The sequence below is a fragment of the Strigops habroptila genome, chromosome 19 (genome assembly GCF_004027225.2).
Source record: "Strigops habroptila isolate Jane chromosome 19, bStrHab1.2.pri, whole genome shotgun sequence".
Lineage (NCBI taxonomy): Eukaryota > Metazoa > Chordata > Aves > Psittaciformes > Psittacidae > Strigops > Strigops habroptila.
In genome coordinates, this window is record NC_044295.2 from 740352 (window position 1) to 756917 (window position 16566).

General features: G+C 63.8%; 2 protein-coding genes across 11 annotated transcripts; both read right to left on the reverse strand.

Moving 5' to 3' along the window:
• Window positions 1-416: 416 nt before the first annotated feature.
• TMEM98 (transmembrane protein 98) lies at window positions 417-5303 on the reverse strand. Of its 5 annotated transcripts, none has more exons than XM_030509017.1 (7): window positions 5219-5303; window positions 3399-3604; window positions 3067-3198; window positions 2791-2824; window positions 2601-2716; window positions 2455-2514; window positions 417-1567 (listed from the first exon to the last, which is right to left on the reverse strand). In XM_030509017.1, exons 2-7 carry the CDS (start codon window positions 3527-3529, stop codon window positions 1363-1365), a joined length of 678 nt encoding a protein of 225 aa, XP_030364877.1. In that variant the 5' UTR covers window positions 3530-3604; window positions 5219-5303; the 3' UTR covers window positions 417-1362. The 5 variants fall into 5 exon arrangements, with proteins under 5 accessions (XP_030364877.1, XP_030364872.1, XP_030364876.1 ...); XM_030509012.1 differs by having other exon boundaries at window positions 3067-3222; XM_030509016.1 differs by having other exon boundaries at window positions 3067-3222; window positions 3399-3587; window positions 5219-5299.
• Window positions 5304-5975: 672 nt separating this feature from the next.
• Window positions 5976-16400, reverse strand: ARHGAP27 (Rho GTPase activating protein 27). 6 transcript variants are annotated; one of them, XM_030509030.1, is made up of 16 exons: window positions 15896-16400; window positions 14989-15653; window positions 11755-12174; window positions 11015-11227; window positions 10650-10745; window positions 10482-10549; window positions 10286-10373; window positions 9418-9525; window positions 8811-8909; window positions 8653-8743; window positions 8285-8398; window positions 7892-7990; window positions 7564-7641; window positions 7305-7439; window positions 6671-6776; window positions 5976-6569 (listed from the first exon to the last, which is right to left on the reverse strand). In XM_030509030.1, exons 2-16 carry the CDS (start codon window positions 15631-15633, stop codon window positions 6392-6394), a joined length of 2538 nt encoding a protein of 845 aa, XP_030364890.1. In that variant the 5' UTR covers window positions 15634-15653; window positions 15896-16400; the 3' UTR covers window positions 5976-6391. The 6 variants fall into 6 exon arrangements, with proteins under 6 accessions (XP_030364890.1, XP_030364889.1, XP_030364888.1 ...); XM_030509029.1 differs by lacking the exon at window positions 15896-16400 and having other exon boundaries at window positions 11755-11865; window positions 11956-12174; window positions 14989-15808; XM_030509028.1 differs by lacking the exon at window positions 15896-16400 and having other exon boundaries at window positions 14989-15808.
• Between the last annotated feature and the right edge of the window lie 166 nt (window positions 16401-16566).

The window sequence follows — 16566 nt, forward strand, 5'->3', positions numbered from 1 at the left end:
CCAACCCTCCTCCAACCCCCCCCAAACTCCTCCACCAGCCCCCCCCCAACACCCCCCGAACTCCCACCCCCCAATCTTTCCCCACCACCCCCCCAACCCACTTCCAAACCCCTCCAGTTCCCCTGAGGGGGATCACTGTGCTGCACGGTGAGCAGGAAGGGCTCTGGAAGAGGGAATGTTCACAGAGTCTGGGGTGAATGGGGAAGAATTCCCGGAAGGAACCACAGTCAAAGGAGGATCCCAGAGTCGCTGACCTACTGCAGATCAGGGCTCCTGATGGATGGGGAGAAACCCCCAACCGAGCCCCCGGGCCCCTCAGATTTGGGAGAGAACAAATTACACTGTTGGTGGGTACAGGAGCTGCTTCCTCGGATTTAAACACACAAAACCAGGAATTCAACAAGCAGAGACCAGAGTGACCAGGAAAAGGGAAGCGCGGCCTTTACTTCAACCACGTAGGTGTGGAATTGGCAGAAGGGTTTTTACTCATAAATGTCCCCATCTCCCAGAGCACCCGATGCCCTCGATGGGGAGAGATTTATTAAACCAACGGGACGCACAAGTAACTTTCGGTAAAGGAGGGATTGGGATTCATATTGCAGAAGAGGCAGCTCTGGAGGTACAGGTATTTCGTGGAATCATGGAATCTCGGCTGTATTCAATGAGGCTCAGCTCTGCCCAAGGGCTGTCGAGCCTGGTGCAGAATCAAGCATCCCCTTTCAAACCAGCCTCTGCAGCTTTGTTTAGAAAGACCCAAATCAGCAACACCCCCAGGCCCCCCCAAACCCACCAACCCCCCTCAAACCCCACACGCCCCTTCAAACCCCCTTAGACTCCCCAAACCTCCTCTAACCCCCCCGCCAAACCCTGAAGACACCCCAAATCCACTCCAACCCCCCAAACCTCCCTAAATTCCCCACCTAAGCCCCTTCATCCCCCCCAAACTCCCTTAAGCCCCCTCCAAACCCCCAAACCCTAAATTCCCCTCCCAAGCTCCTCCAAACCCCTCATCCCCCCTACACCTCCCCTAAGCCCCCAGCCAAACCGAGACCCCCCAAACCCACTCCGACCCCCCCAAACCCCTCATCCCCCCCCACACCTCCCCTAAGCCCCCAGCCAAACCGAGACCCCCCAAACCCACTCTGACCCCCCCAAACCCCTCATCCCCCCCACACCTCCCCTAAGCCCGCAGCCAAACCGAGACCCCCCAAACCCACTCCGACCCCCCCAAAATTCCCCTCCCAGGTCCCCCCATGATCCATAACCACGCAGCCACACGCAGACAGCCCCCCCGTCCGGAGTGCGGGGGCACCCCCGGGGTTCACTGCCATGGGGGGGGGGCGCTGGTGGCGGTGCCGGGTCTCAGATGGCCGATTGCTCCTGGCGCAGCGCCTCGGCGCCGGGCGGGCGCTCGGGCTCGGCGGCCATGGCCGCCTGGCGCAGCACCGCCATGTGCTCCTCCGCCGCCGCCAGCGAGCGCTCGACCCAGTGCCGCGCCGCGGGCTGGCGGCAGGCGCTGCGGGTCACCAGCACCAAGTGACTGACCGACAGCAGCAGCGCCGCCGCCCTGCGGGGACACGGAGTTACCCCCTGACACCCCCCCCGGCTCTGCCTTCCACTAGAGCAGGTTGCTCCAAGCCCCTGTGTCCAACCTGGCCTTGAACACTGCCAGGGATGGGGCAGCCACAGCTGCTCTGGGCACCCTGTGCCAGCACCTCAGCACCCTCACAGGGAACAGCTTCTGCCTCAGAGCTCATCTCAGTCTCCCCTCTGGCAGGTTAAAGCCATTCCCCTTGGCCTGTCCCTACAGGCCCTTATCCAAAGCCCCTCTCCAGGTTTCCTGGAGCCCCTTTAGGCACTGGAGCTGCTCTAAGGTGTCCCCTTCAGGAGCCTTCTCTTCTCCAGGCTGCCCCAGCCCAGCTCTCTCAGCCTGGCTCCAGAGCAGAGCTGCTCCAGCCCTCGCAACAGCTCCATGGCCTACTCTGGACTCGCTCCAACAGTCCTAGTCCAACCCCTGCCAAGGCAGGGCCACCTGGAGCAGGTCATGCAGGAACGTGTCCATGGTGGGTTTGGGGTATCTCCAGAGAGGGAGACTCCACAACCCCCCTGAGCAGCCTGTGCCAGGGCTCTGCCACCCTCAGTGGAAAGAAGTTCTTCCTCATGTTGAGGTGACACTTGTTGTGTTCTAGTTTATGGCCATTGCTCCTCGTCCTGTCACTGGGCACCACTGAAAAGAGCCTGGCACCTCCTCCTGGCACCCGCCTTGGAGATACTGATCTGCACTGATGGGATCCCCTTCCAGCCTGTTCTTCTCTGCACTAACCAGGCCCAGCTCCTGCAATCTCTCCTTGTAAGAAAGAGATGCTCCACACCCCTGATCGCCCTTGTGGCACCCGTGGGTGTCCCCCTCCTTTCCCCTGGGAATGTCCCCATCCCTCCCACTAGTGTCATCACCTCGCATCCAGCAGTTTGGGGTCCAGCGGCGGGTACATGGATCTCACCACGTCATCCACCCTGCCCATGGGATGGTGTTAACCCCAGGGGACACCATGGTGAGAACCACCATCACCCTCCCCAAGCCCCAGGACCCTCCTCGTCACCTGGGGCTGATGCGTTTGGCCACCACAATGATGTCCCCGAGGCTGGCGGGGGACTTCACGCGGGCGCCCGAGCCCATAGTCATGGCCACCAGCTTCTCTGTCAGCGTGTGGCAGATCTGCAGGGGGGGCGACAACAGGAGTGGGGCCAGGGCGGGCGCGCGGTGCCACCAGTGCCACCGCATGGACTCACCTTCAGGATGGCGATGCAGTGGGACACCAGACCCCTGCAGAGAAGGAGGGTGTGAAACCAGGCTGACCCCCGCTATCCTCACCCCATGTGTCCCCCACCGCATCCCTGCCCGCACCTCGTGTCCCCCAGATCCTTGGGGACATTCCCACCCAGAGACCAGCTTGAGGACACAACCACAGCTTGGTGACCCCCAAATCTCTGCTACCTGCATCCCATGATGGGGGGGTGGCACTGCATGGGGGTTCCCAGCAGTGGGGTACACATACACACACTTACGAGGCGTCCTCAACCCAGTCCTCATTCTCCAGGATGGCCTCGATGTGTGGGTTGGTGATGACCACGTCGTCCAGCTCCAGCTCCGAGGGCTCTGATGGTGTCTCAGTAGTCCCCATCAGGTCCACAATGGGTCTGTTGGGGACACGGCGGACATCCCTGGGGACAGGGACACCTCCTCGTGCTCTCCTCCCAACTCGAACCCCCTGCTGGATCCCCAGCATCGTCCGCCTGGTGATGGTGACATGTCCCAGCACCGTCCCCAGCCCATGGGGTTTGAGGGCCCCCCTCACCCGTTGGGGACAGGGTCAATGCCACCGCCGTGGGTCACTCACTTGGTGTCATAGTGGTGCCGGAGGTCCTTGGGGTGGCAGTACCGCTGCCGGCACACCACCACCAGCGCCACGAAGGACGCCAGGAAGATGGTGGCCAGCACCCCGATGGCCACGATGACAACCGTCTCCATGGCTGGTCCCAGGCAGGGGGAGGCTCAGGCGTGCGGTGCCATCCCAGCACCGTGGGGTCTGTTGTGATGGGGGGACTGGGGAGGGGTTGGGGACACCATGGGTGCTCTCCCCTTCCCCTGCACCCCAAAACACTGGCCAGGACCTGGTGTCACCCACAGATGGATCCCTGCCCCAGGGGGTCCTTCCAGACGGAGACTGGGGGGAAAGGGGAGATGATGGGTGCAAGGGTGAGAAGGATTTGGCCATGGTACATGGGGGGCTACTGCCACCCCAGTGTCATGGCCATGGTGACATGGGGCAGGGGCTGGGATCAGGACAGCCAGGTCTGGGCCATGTGGGGCTGTGGCGACCCCCAGAGCCTGGTCACTTTGGGGACCTCAAAAGCCACATCCCTGTGGAGACCCCCAGAGTCTGCTCCTTGGGCTATCAGGACCCCCAGAGCCCCATCCCTATAGGGAACTCTCAAGCCTGATCCTTATGGGGACCCCCAGAACCCCATCCCTATGGCACCACAGGGACATCCAGAGTTTTGTCCTTGTGGAGACCCCCCTAAGCCTGATCCTTAGGGGTCCCTCAGAGCCTGGTCCCTGTGGACCTGTGGGGACCCCCATAGACTGGTGTCTATCAGAACCTCCAGAGCTTGACCCTCCATCCCTATGGGACTACAGGGACTCCCAGAGCCTGGTCCCTATGGGAACCCCAAAGCCCTGTCCCTATGGGTCCCCCCCAGTGCAGCAGCGGGTCTGTGAGCCCCGTCCCTGGCGCAGGACACTTGGCCATGCCAGGCCCAGGGGCCACCAGCCTGGGACAGAGCCGCTGGGACCCCCCATCACCGCATGGGACAGACAGTGGGTCCCCACTGGGTGCCCACCCTGTGGTGGGGGGCACAGGACCCCGCATCCTGGGGCGGGGGGCACTTTCCCTACCTGCTGCCAGCTGGGAGCCACCGCAGGCACACGGACACAGGGACACGGGGACGGTGCCACTTCCGCACCGGGTGCGCAAACACCGACCTTTACACTGTGACTAATGCTTGGGCTCCCCCACCGGGGAGGTGTGCCCGACGTGCCCCCCCAGACCCTCCAGCCCCACTCCCACCTCTTCTTCTCCCTAAATCCCATTGAATGTTAAGCCAGGTTTAGTGATTTGGCTGCAATTCCCAGGCTGGGTGCACTTGTCCCCGTCCCGGTGCTGCCCCCAGCCCTGCGGGGGGAATACACACACTGTGGCCTTGTGCCCCCCCCTTTCCCACTGCGATTAATGCCTTAAGAAGGATTTTGGCCACTAAAGCCGGTTCTGCGCTGTAACCCCTTGGTGCCTGGTCCTGGAGTGGGGGGACACAGCCCCGGGGGGGGGCTCTGTGGGGGTCTGGGGGTGCCCTATGAGGCTCGGGGGGTGTTTGCTACTGGGGGTGTCCGGAGGGGCCCTGTGGGGCTCGGGGATGGGGGGGGGTGTCTCTGCTGGTAGGTCGACGCGGTGCCTGGTCCTGCGCAGCCCCGGTTGCGGAAGGTGTGGGGGGGCCACGGGGCTGATGGAGGTCCCGCATGCCCCTCGGGGGGTCGCTGCGGGGGTCCAAGGCGGGGGGGGTGGTGGTGTCTGCACGGCTCTATGGGGGGGCATCGGTCCCGGGGGTCTCATACGGTCGCGCCCCCCGCCCCTCTCCGAGCCCCCCCCGTTTCCCCCCGTACCTGGAGCCGCTCCGCGGCGGCCGCTCACAAGATGGAGCCGGTCGGGGGGCGCGGAGCGAGTCCCTGTCCCGGCCCTGCCCCCGGGGCCGGCACCGCCCCGCCGGGACCCCGGCCCGGCCCCCCCGCCCCGCCCCGGAGGGGCCCACGGGGGACGGAGCTTCCCCTTCGTGCCCCGTCGTGTCCCGGGGTACCGGCACTGCCCCCCCCGGAGCATCCCTTCGTGCTCCAAAGTATCTCCAAATGTCCCAAAGTATCTCCAAATGTCCCAACCGCATCCCAAAGTGTCCCTCTCGTGTCCCCTCCTGTCCCTGCTGCACCCTTTTGTCCCCCCGAGCCATCCCCTTGTACTCCAAAATCTCCCCACTGAATCCCAAATGGTCCCTGTCCTGTCCCCACTGTGTCCCAAAGTACCCCCAACGCATCCCCTTGTGCTCCAAAGTATCCCCAAGTCTCCCTGCTGCATCCCAAGTTGTCCCTGTTACCCATTACATCCCCAAGTATCCCTGCTGCATCCCAAAGTGCCCTTGTTGTGTCCCAAATGTCCCCTCTAAACCCCAGCCATCCCCACCACATCCCAAACCCCTGCCATAAGCTGACCTGCTCCCCTTGTGTCCCAAGGCATCACCATTGTATCCCAAATCATCCTCCTCGTTTCCCTGTCGTGCCCTTTAGTGTCCCCACTATGTCTCAATGCATTTCAGTTGTGTCCCCAGGGGTGTCCCCAGGGATGTCCCCGTGCCCCACCAGCAGCGCCTTGTCCTCTGAACTGGCTCTTTATTTGGGAATATGGTGTTGGGATCGTGCCGGACGTGGGCTCCAGCCATGGCACTGCCTTCACCCGGGGATGCTGGGTCTCTGCCACTGGTCCCACACAGCTCCATCATCCCCTCTTGACCTCAAACCCCACACACCTCCTGGGGCTCAGCCTCTGTGGGTCCAGCCCCAGCAGGAGCGGGTGGCAAAGGAGGATGGGGTGCTCGGGGTGCCCCCAGCTCCAGCACCCACCCCTCGAGCTGCATCCCGAGTGAGCCAGGCCACACATAGCCCTTCATGAAGCCCATGATTGCCACCACCCATCGTCCGAGGTGACACATGGCCAAGTCCTTCCCCTGAGATGCTGCTCCTTCATGTCCCCACTGTGGGGCTTGTCCCCATGCGTGTCCCCAGGGCGTTCTAGCCGTCGGGGAAGATGTAGCTGTACTGGTTCAGGATGTGCTCCACTACCTGGTTCTGGAAGACCATGTGCATGGCCATGTTGCCCTCCTCGCTGGCCGGCCGCAGCAGCGTGGGGCCGAAGACGATGGCGATGCTCTGCACCGACATGCGGTTCTCCTCCTTGTACTCAATAACCCTGCGGGGACAAAGGACAGTGTCACCCGGCCTGTCCCCAAACCCAGGTCCTGTCCCTCTCCCTGCACTGGGTTGGGTCTGGGGGAGTGAGGGGGGTGTCACCTGCAGAGGTGGTGGAACAGGACCTGCATGGTGTCGTGGTGGGCGGGCGGGAGGGACGACACCAGCTCACGGATGCACCGGCCCCGCCGCGCCGGGTCCTGCATCTCTGCCAGGGAGGGGACACACGGTGGGTGCTGGCTCCGGCAGCCGGAGCATCCGACCCTGTCCCTGTCCCTATTCCTGTCCTCATCCCTGTCACTGTTCTTGTCATTGTCTCCATCCCTGTCCCCATTCCCATTCCTGTTCCCGTCCCTGTCTCCATCCCCATCCCATCCCAGTCTCTATTCCCACCCCATCCCACCTCTCTTCCCATCCCCATCTCCATCCCTATGCCCATCCCATCCCCATCTCCATCCCCATCCATCCCATCTCATCCCTGTCCCCGTCCCCATCCCCATCTTCATCCTCATCCCTATCCCATCTCACCCATCCAACCCCTGTCCCCATTCCCATCCCCATCTCCAGCCCCATCCATCCCATCTCGTCCCTGTCCCCATCTCCATCTCCATCCTGATCCTTATCCCATCTTAGCCCATCCAATTACTGTCTCCATCCCCATTCCCATCTCCATCCTTATCCCCATCCCATCCCACCCCTGTCCCCATGCCCATCCCACCCCTGTCCCCGGCCTCACTGATGGCAGTGATGAACTGCTCGAAGTGGCTGAAGGGGATGAGTGGCTCAGGCAGCTCGCGGAGGAAGAGCTTCAGCGCGCCCGTGACCACGTGGATGTCCTCCCAGCGCCCGTCATCCAGGTCCAGCTGCTCGTCTGTGGGGCAGGGCAGCACCTCAGGTGGGTCCCGGAGCCCCAGGGCCCTGTGAGGGTCCCCATCCCCTCCCTCTTCATGGGTTCTATCCCCTTTGTCCCCTGTTGTCACCGTGGGTGCTCTCACCATGCTCCACTTTGTAGCGCAGTTTCTGGATGGTGGCCAGGTTGCCACTGACCCGGTACAGCCCATCGATGTCCAGACCTGGCAGAGGACGATGGTGGAGATGGGAGGAAAGATCCTGGTTAACCACAACCCATGGGATGTGTCACCAGCCACCATCAAGGCAGCTCTGGGTACCCACAACGTCCCATGGAAGGTGCCCACGGTGGGTGGCACATGGTGACCCACAGCCCCGGGACCCCAGGGGAAACCCAACCATCAAATGGAGGCTTCACCCAGCGCTGTCCCCATGCTGGTGCCCCCCGGGGTGTCCCTGTCCCCGCGGTGGTACCTCTCCTCTCCACGGTCTGGATGCACTGCAGGACGAAGCGTGGCACCGTGCCCCGCTCCCGCTCGCACAGCGCCTGCAGGGAGCAGCCGAAAACCTGGTCTGGGAAAACCAACAGGGACTTGAGCACGGGGGGTGACACCAACAGCATCCTGGGGGTTGGGGGACAGGGCTGGGGACATTGCAGAGGGTCCTGTTCCCATAGAGGTGTGACACCAGGGTGGCTGGAGGTGATGGGACATGCCCAAGCCCATCACCAAGATGTTGGGTTGGGCTTGGTTCTCCAACTCCATCTCCATCTCCATCCCCACTCACCTTGCAGTCTGGGGGTGCCCTGAGGGGGCCCAGTCCCATCCCAAACACCCACCCTTGATGTGGCCCCATCCCAGCACCCACCTTTGATGTAGCCCCTCTCGCGCAGGGACTGCAGCGTCGGCCGCCTCTGCAGGAACTTGCGGAGCTTGTTCCGGACTCTGCTGGAGTCGCTCTCGCTGCTGGTACTGCCCATTGCTGGTGGGGACAGGGCACACATCGGCATCATCCCAAGGGATCAGGGTGCTCCTGGCATGTCCCACCACCCCAGGGAGCTGGGGATGCACCACCCTGCCCAGTGGGTGGTTTGCTGCTGCCACCGGATAGGGATGAGGATGGAGATGAAGATGGGGACAGGGATGGGGTGGGATGGGGATGGGAATGAGGATGGAGATGCAGATGGGGACAGGGATGGGATGGGGTGATCCCTGTGCCGCGATGCCCGAGCTCACCTGCCCTCTTCTCCTCACCACTTCCCAGCTTCTCCCGGGAGCCGAACTCAGCCCCGCTCTCAGCATCCTCGTCTCCAGAGAGGTCGGTGCCCTGGGGAAGGGGCAGCGTGAGCCCCCGTGCCCATCCCCGTGGCGGCGGGGCAGGGGGCGCTGCTCACCAGCCTGCCGATGCTGTCGGCGATCGCCTTGTGCCAGGCAGCGATGATCCCATCAGAGTCGTGCTGGATGAGGAACTCGGAGCCCTCCCGCGTCCTCAGCTGCGGGAGCAGTGGGCAGAGGTCAGGGCAGAGCCACCACCACCCAGCTCCGGGGGGCAGGTTGTGGCTGAGAACGGCACCCAACTCATTGCACCGATGAGCACAATTAGTGCTGTTTGCTGGTGGGCGGGAAACCTCCTCCCTGTGCAAAGCCCGAGTGGAAAAACCCCTCTGGGAGCAAGAATGCGCCTTGGTGCTCTTCAGGCTGAGCTGGGCTGGCTCAGGGGTTGTTGGCAGGGGGTTGGAGCTGGATGAGCTTTAAGGTCCCTTCCAACCCAAACCAGGCTGGGACTCTATGACATCTCCATGCCCACAGGGAAGGGACAGTGGCTGAAAGCACAACGTGTCCCTTTGCTCCCAGCCTGGGGACATGCAGTGTCCCACCACCACCAACCCCAGCACATCCCCTTCACCACTGCTGGGATGACCCAGGCAGGTGCTGGCATCGCCAATGCCCCACGTGCGGGCCCTGGTGTGTGACCGGTGTCCCCAGTGCCACCCGTCTCACCTCCAGGACGTGCTTCTTGCTGGACTTGTCCCTGCCGGCCCAGGCGAGGGTGGCCCCGCGCAGCTCCACTGTGTGCTCGGGGGTGGTCAGGGTGCTGGGGTGCCGCTGCTGGAGCAAGGGGACGAGGGTGGCACCGGTGGCACCCGCCCGCAGGGGACGGGGACCCCGGGGTCCTGTGGGCTTCCCCCCTTCCAGAGAGGCCGGCGTAGCAAATATCTCCTGGGGTACACCTCTGTCCCTTCCCATGGCACCAGGGTCTCTCTGCAGGACCAGGACTCATTGCTGCTGTGGTGGGGGTCATGGCCACCAGCTTGGGGGCAGCCAGGTCCTACAGCCACTGTCACCTCATGGGACATCCCCAGCCCTGCCCGGGGACCCTGGGGCTCTTCAGCTTTTGGGTGGCAGCACCGGCACCGTTACACAGTGACAGGAATCCGGTGGGTGTCCCCAGGGAGGGGTGTTCATAGGGGAAGAGCATCAGACCCACTTGGGTCTCCCCATGCCTTGGGCTCAGGGTGCTTTGGCCGCCTCCCTCCAGCCCTTGTTTCCGCCCCAGACAGAGCCCAGCACCCACATCCCGGCGGTGGGTGCCTCCCTTGCCACCATCACTAGGGGTGTTGCAAGACCCACGGCGGTTTCTGCATCCGGTGGCACCGTGTGCTGGGTGCTGGGAGGGGGGGGCCAGGCCCCGCTTCCTCCTGCTCCTTGGGGTGCCCTGGCACCGGCTCCAGCTCCCATATGTGGGGATGTATGTGTGTGAGGGGACGTGAGTGCACCCACGCTGGCGCGCAGTGACTGGCATGGTGCTGGGGGGGTCCAGGCTCCATCCCATGGGTGCTGGCCCCACCAAGGCCACTGGGGCTCTTACCAAGGCGCCAGCAGCCGAGTGCTTGGAGTCCTTGAAGAAGGTGAGGATCCCGCCCTCCAGCACAGTCCAGGAGGAGCTCCAGTTCTTCCTGGGGAGCAGGGGGGGTCACACAGAGGGACAGCACAGCCCATGTCCCCTCTGCCCCGCAGGGCTCCCTCATCCCCGGTGGCACCGGGGGGACCCGGGATGCTCTTACCGGATCCGCTTCCCCCTGTCCACAGTCCTGGTCCGATTGAGCACCCCGGCTTTTTCGAGGCTCTTCAACTGGAAGGCAAAGGGGGTGTTCAGGGGGGTCAGGTTTGACCCTGCCCTGCGTGGTGCGGGGTGGGGAAGGGCCGGGGTCCCTCCCCTGGTGCTCACCAACCTTCTCCTCCCTGGTTCCCAGTGTTGGTGACACGGTGAGGACCCCGCTGTCCAGGCTGGAGCCGCTGCTGGCCCGGGCTGGGTGGCCCCATGGCCCCTGGCAGGGAAGGGTGATGCTCATGTGAGATGGGTGCTGGGCTCCGCACCCCCTGCACCCAGAGCCCTCTGCCTGTGCGGCCAGTGAGGGTGCTCATCCCCTGCAGACACCCCCGTCCCCAGCCCTGTCCCCATCGCCATCCTCATCCCCATCCCTATTCCCATCCTATTTCCATCCCTGCCCATATACCCATCTGTATTCCAATCCCTGCCCATATACCCATCCCCATCCCATCCCCATTCCCGTGCACCCCTGTCCCCATCCCGTACCATGTCAGAGGCGAGGTGCTCGGGGCAGAACACGCTCCCCTCAGGGTGGCTGTGCCCGAACCAGCCTGGGGCTAAGCCCAGCTCCTCGGGGCTCCTCGGAGACACACAGAGAGCTGCCTCCTGCTCGTAGGAGCCCATGGGTGAGCAGTACTTGGGATAACTCTCCAGCTCATCTGGAGACAGGTTGGGATAATCCGCTTCTGGAGTGGGTGGCTGGAGAGAAGAGCCGGGTCAAGATCTTGTGTCCTACCAAGAGCATCCGCATCCCCAAGCCATGACCAGCCTAGTTGGGGGCTGCCTCAACTCCATCATCTCCATCTCCATTTCTGTCTCTGCATCTCCATCCCCATCTCCATCCCTGTCTCCGTTTTTGTCTCTATCTCCAACTCCATCTCTGTATCTCCATCCCGGCCCCCTCTCCTTCTCCATCTCCGTATCTCCATCTCCATCTCCACCTCCATCTCCATCTCTGTATCTCCACCTCCATCTCTGTATCTCCATCCCAGCCCCCTCTCCTTCTCCATCTCCATATCTCCATCTACATCTCCACCTCCATCTCCATCTCTGTATCTCCAGCTCCATCTTTGTCTCCGTATCTCCATCCCTGTCTCCATCTCCATCCCCATTGCTATCTCCACCTTCATCTCCATCTCTGTGTCTCCACCTCCATCTTTGTCTCTGTATCTCCATCCCTGTCTCCATCCCCATCCCCATCGCCCTGCACCCCGCCGGGTGCTCACCCTCTGCTCCATGGCTCCGTACCGCGTCCCCCCGGGGTGCATGTCCTGGGTTCCTCCGGTGTCGGGGGGGTCCCACGACGTCTCACCTGTCACCCAATTATAGAAAAAAGCCTGTCCGCTGCCTTCATCCACGTGCTGCTCCCACTCGGAACACCGCGGGCTGTGCGCGAGCGAGGAGGCGGGAGAGGCCGCGGGACTCACTCCATCTCCTGCCTGCCCAAAGGGACAATCCCACGTGGTCTCGCCCGTCACTGGGTTATAGTAAAACAAGTGTCCAGTGTCCGTGTCCGTGTGGGTTTCCCAATCCAACCCGGAGCTGACGGGGTCCTCCGGGGCTGAGCTGGCGGCTGCGGCTGCTTCCCGCAGCTCCTGGAGGTTGAGGTAGATGGGGGCAGGTGGCTCCTCCGGCTCCGGCTGTGTCTGGGGGGGACATGGATGGGTCACTCGGGGGCAGGGATGCTGGGGATGGCGTTCCTGGGATATCCCAGGCTGGTGGAGGGGTGAGGGGGTCAAGGAGCTGGATCCTGCTCCACTGCGGCTGCTGGGGCACCCGTCCTCCTATAGAAGGTTAGACTGGTTTGGGTGGGAAGGGATTTTAAAGCTCCTCCAGTTCCAACCCCTGCCACGGGCAGGGACACCTTCCACTAGAGCAGGTTGCTCCAAGCCCCCAATCTCCCCTCTGGCAGGTTAAAGCCATTCCCCTTGGCCTGTCCCTCCAGGCCCTTGCCCAAAGCCCCTCTCCAGGTTTCCTGGAGCCCCTTTAGGCACTGGAGCTGCTCTAAGGTGTCCCCTTAAGGAGCCTTCTCTTCTCCAGGCTGCCCCAGCCCAGCTCTCTCAGCCTGGCTCCAGAGCAGAGCTGCTCCAGCCCTCGCAGCAGCTCCGGGGCCTCCTCTGGCCTCGCTCCAGCAGCTCCACGTCCCTCTGGTGCTGTTGCCCCAGAGCTGGATCAGGGCTGCAGGGGGGGTCTCCCCAGAGCGCAGCAGAGGGGCAGGATCCCCTCCCTGACCTGCTGCCCCAGCACACGCTTAAACCATGATCACCCCCAACATCTGCACCAACATCTGCAGCCCCAGCACCACCTGCACCCCTGGCCTCTGCACCCATTCACTGCCATCAGCACCCTCAGCACCCTGGGCCGCTTCCAGAACTACCTCACCAGCACCCACAGCCCCATCACCCCAACCCACCCAGAGCAGAGCTGGGTGCCCAGACCAGCAGCCCCATCGCCACACCCCAAAACAGGGCTCTGACACCCCCGGGTAACCCACCATAGGGCTGCTCAAGGTGTCGGGCACGTTGCCATGGCTCGGGTGGCTGCAATGGGGAGTCCCCTCCTGGCACACTTTGCTCTCTGCAGCTTTACAGCCCTTGAACCTCCCTCCAACGGCTGGGGACAAAGTTCCCCAACCGTGGCCCTTCCTGTCACCGGGTGGTGGGGGGGACACCGGGTGGAATATCCCTGGGGACACCCTGGAGCAGAGGGGGACAGTGGATCGGGTGTCCCCAGGGACACCCCATCACCCCCCCACGACCCTCCTGCCACAGCGAGTGGAGCTGGAAACCCAGCACAAGAGGCCACTGTCCTCTTGGGGACACAGGGGTGACAATGGGGGACCCCAGCACTGAGCCCCCCCCAGCGCCTCCCTGGGGGACTCCCAGCACTGAGCCTTCCCCAGCACTCCCATGGGTGCATCCCTGGGAGGGAAGGGTTCACCCAACACCCCCACCCCAGCGCACCCATGGGTGCTGCCTACCTGTCCCATCCTCACCCTGCTTTGTGCCCGCTGCCTGGCCCCCAGCCCATGGTCACCCATCGCGATGGGCAGCGGGGGGGACACCGGGAGGCTCCGGTCGCACCGATGGCGCCTGTGCCGGGCCGGGCGCCCGCTGCGCTTCCTGCTGGGGTTCAGGGGCGGAAGAGCCGCCTCTGAGCGGGGCCTTGGGGCGGAATCAGCTTGTTTTGGGGATGTTGTCACCCTGTTGTCACCCTGTTGTCACCCCTGGTGAAGCCAAGTCCAACCGAGCCGGGATTGCACCGGGACGATGCTGTGCTGGGGATGCATCTGGTGCTAAATCCCCCCATGTTTGGCCCATATGGCATCGTGCTGTGGCACCGGCACTGGGGTGAGCCAGGGGTGCTGTGCCCCCAGCACTGGGATCAGGGTGTCCCAGCATAGTGGCACAAGGACATGGTGCCCAGGCTGAGGCAGCCTGACCTGCTGCTGACACCGGTTGGTTTTGGTGCTGGGTAGGTTTTGGTGGTGGCACTGGCAACGGGGACCACAGTGAGGATCTCTGGGTGGGGGTTCGGTGGCTTTGGGTGCGCAAAAGAGCATCAGGGGTTAATGTGGCACAACCGGGGCTGCAGGGTGGGAAATGGGGGGTCAAATATGACCCCCATACACCAACACCCCCTTTCCTCCAGGAAAACAACCCACCTGGGCAGCACAACCCCCAAAGTGGGGACATGGGGCCTTGGGGTGCTGCGGGTACCCCCAGGAGAGAGGATAGGGAGGGAAACAAGGATGCGGGACCCCCCTTCACTGTCACCGTCTGACCCCGCTGTGCCCCAACCCATGTCCATGGCGGGGGGGACCATCCACCCTTGGGTGCCCCCCCACAAAAGGCGTGCAGGGGGAGTGCTGAGAAGGGCCCCTTGCTACTTACTGGCATGGGGAGAGCGTGGGTTTTGGGGTGACGGGGGCCCCCTTATCTGGGGTGCAGCAAGCACCCACCTCCGGCCATGGGTGCTGCGCCCATGGGTGAGACACCAGCCTGTGGGGAGGAGCCTCAGCGCTTCCCTGTTAACCCCTTTCTGCCTCCTCTCACCAGGAATGCTGCCGGGATGGTGTGGGGACACCTCAAAGAGCTGCCCCCCCCCCCCCCAGGACCAGGAGCATGGAGAGCCCAGGGGGGTCCATGGGGGGTGACGAAACCAAGGCACAGAAAGTGCTTGGGGTGGATGCTCGATGTGGGGGTCACTCACTCCCCCCGCGGTGGTAAATACTGGCAGCTCTGGGGGGTTTGGCTCCTGGGGTCAGCTCAATGGGGGGACACGGGGGTCCCGGTGGTGGCAGCGGTGCTGGGGAGCCCCTGGGTGCCAGCCCACCCAGTGCTGGGCTCACAGGGCTGTACTGGGGGGTGCTTGAGCAGCCAGAGGACCCAGCAGAGCCCCCCCCCCCCGACCCTCCCCGGTGCTGCTTTAGGGATCAAGACAAGGGGATGTCACCGTACCTGAGCCGCATGGCCGGAGCCCGGCCTCCCCTTGGCCATGTCCCGGTCCCTGCTGGGGGCACAGAGGGTCTCGGAGCGGCTCTTGCTGAGGGGACGAGTGTGTCCAGGGGGGTCCCTGTGTGAGCCCATGGCGGTGGCACCGCGTGGTGCTGGTGTCACCCGTGCCAGGTCATCCAGGGAGTGTGAGGGTCGTACGGGGTCCGTGGGGTCGGGTCTGAGGCTCGGGGGGGCTCGAAAAGAGCTGAGAACCGGCGGCGAGTCCCTCCTGGGCACCGAGTCCCTCCTGGGCACGGAGCAGCCTCTGTCGGGCTCCTCTGTCTTGGTGGCGCTGATGAACCGATACTCGTAGGCTGGTGGTTGCTGTGGGACGAGTGTGGCCGGATCCATGCTGGTGTATCCTGGTGCGGACGGGTCAAGCGGGGCCGGGGTGGCGATGGGGGGCAGCTCCTTCACGTACTGGGCAGGGATGTAGAAGGGCCGCGTGTCCCCGCTCTTCTTGACGTGCCACCAGTGGTGGTTGGTTCGCTTCAGCAGGACATAGCGCTCGTTTGGCTTGATGGAGACCAAGGTCCCGTCCTTGGCTCGGTACTCAAAGCCATATTCTACCAGCACCAGCGCCTCCTCTGCGGGCACCGCCGCCTCCATGGCTGCGCCAGCACCTCCGCCTGTGGGATACGGGGCAGGGAAGGGGTGAGGGCAGCTCCCAACCCCTTTGGGGTGTGTGGGAACCATGCTGGGGGCTCCCTGCTCAGCCTCAGCCCCACGCAGCCGTTCCATGAACCAACCAAACCTGCCTCAAACCGCTCCGGGGGTCACCGCCGTGTCCTCACCCGCCATCTTCCAGCCCCCGAAGCCACTGAGCCCCATATCCCGCAGCCCCCAAAGCCACTGAGCCCGCAAAACCCACCTCCAGCAGTGTTGGGGTGCGCGGCAGCAGGTCCTGCTCGTGCCCGTGGGTCCCGCTCGTGCCTGCGCTGGGCTGGTCCTGACTCGCCCCGGTTTCCTGCCTCACCAATAGATGGGGCCGGGCTCTGGGCCGGTGGTGGGTGCCCGGCCCCACGAGCAGAGGGGTCCCAGCCGGTTCCCTCCCCGCGGGGTGGGAGGGAAGGACGGTGCTGGAGGAAACGGCTCCTCGGGAGGTTCCTGCCGCAGGAAGGGCCCTGCCCCGCGGCTCAGCCGGGATCTCGCCGCCGCCGCTGGATCCGGCACGGCCTCACCGGGCAGGGGGATGGGACCCACGTTATGGGGGTCCTGGGGGAGCTGCCCTGGTCTGGGCTTTGTCCCCAGCTCCCAGGGAGTCGCAGTGAGGTCCCAGTGCCGGTGGTGGCGGAAAGAAGAACTGGAGATGCCAAGAACGGTGGGGAGAAGATGGGAAAATGCGGCAGGGAAATGGGGCAGGGGAAACAGGGCAGGGAAATGGGGAGAGGAAATGAGGAAAGGGAAAGGGGGAAAGGGAAACAGGGAAGGGAAAAAGGGGAAGAGGAAAAGGGGAAGAGAAACAGGGCAGGGGAAATGGAGAAGGGAAGTGGGGAAAGAGCCCCCCAGCCACCCTGCAAAAGCCCGGACGCCAGGCCAGGA

Excerpts from the sequence above, each read along its gene's own strand:
- ARHGAP27 (XM_030509028.1), bottom strand. The coding sequence starts at position 15,765 with ATGGAACGGCTGCGTGGGGCTGAGGCTGAGCAGGGAGCCCCCAGCATG. Across the intron at positions 7,440-7,563 it reads GCGCTACAAAGTGGAGCATG|ACGAGCAGCTGGACCTGGAT; the intron begins GTGAGAGCACCC and ends CCTGCCCCACAG. Across the intron at positions 6,570-6,670 it reads CTGTTCCACCACCTCTGCAG|GGTTATTGAGTACAAGGAGG; the intron begins GTGACACCCCCC and ends TTGTCCCCGCAG.
- TMEM98 (XM_030509012.1), bottom strand. The coding sequence starts at position 3,529 with ATGGAGACGGTTGTCATCGTGGCCATCGGGGTGCTGGCCACCATCTTC. Across the intron at positions 3,223-3,398 it reads CGGCACCACTATGACACCAA|GGATGTCCGCCGTGTCCCCA; the intron begins GTGAGTGACCCA and ends CCCTGTCCCCAG. Across the intron at positions 2,515-2,600 it reads GCCAAACGCATCAGCCCCAG|GGTGGATGACGTGGTGAGAT; the intron begins GTGACGAGGAGG and ends TCCCATGGGCAG.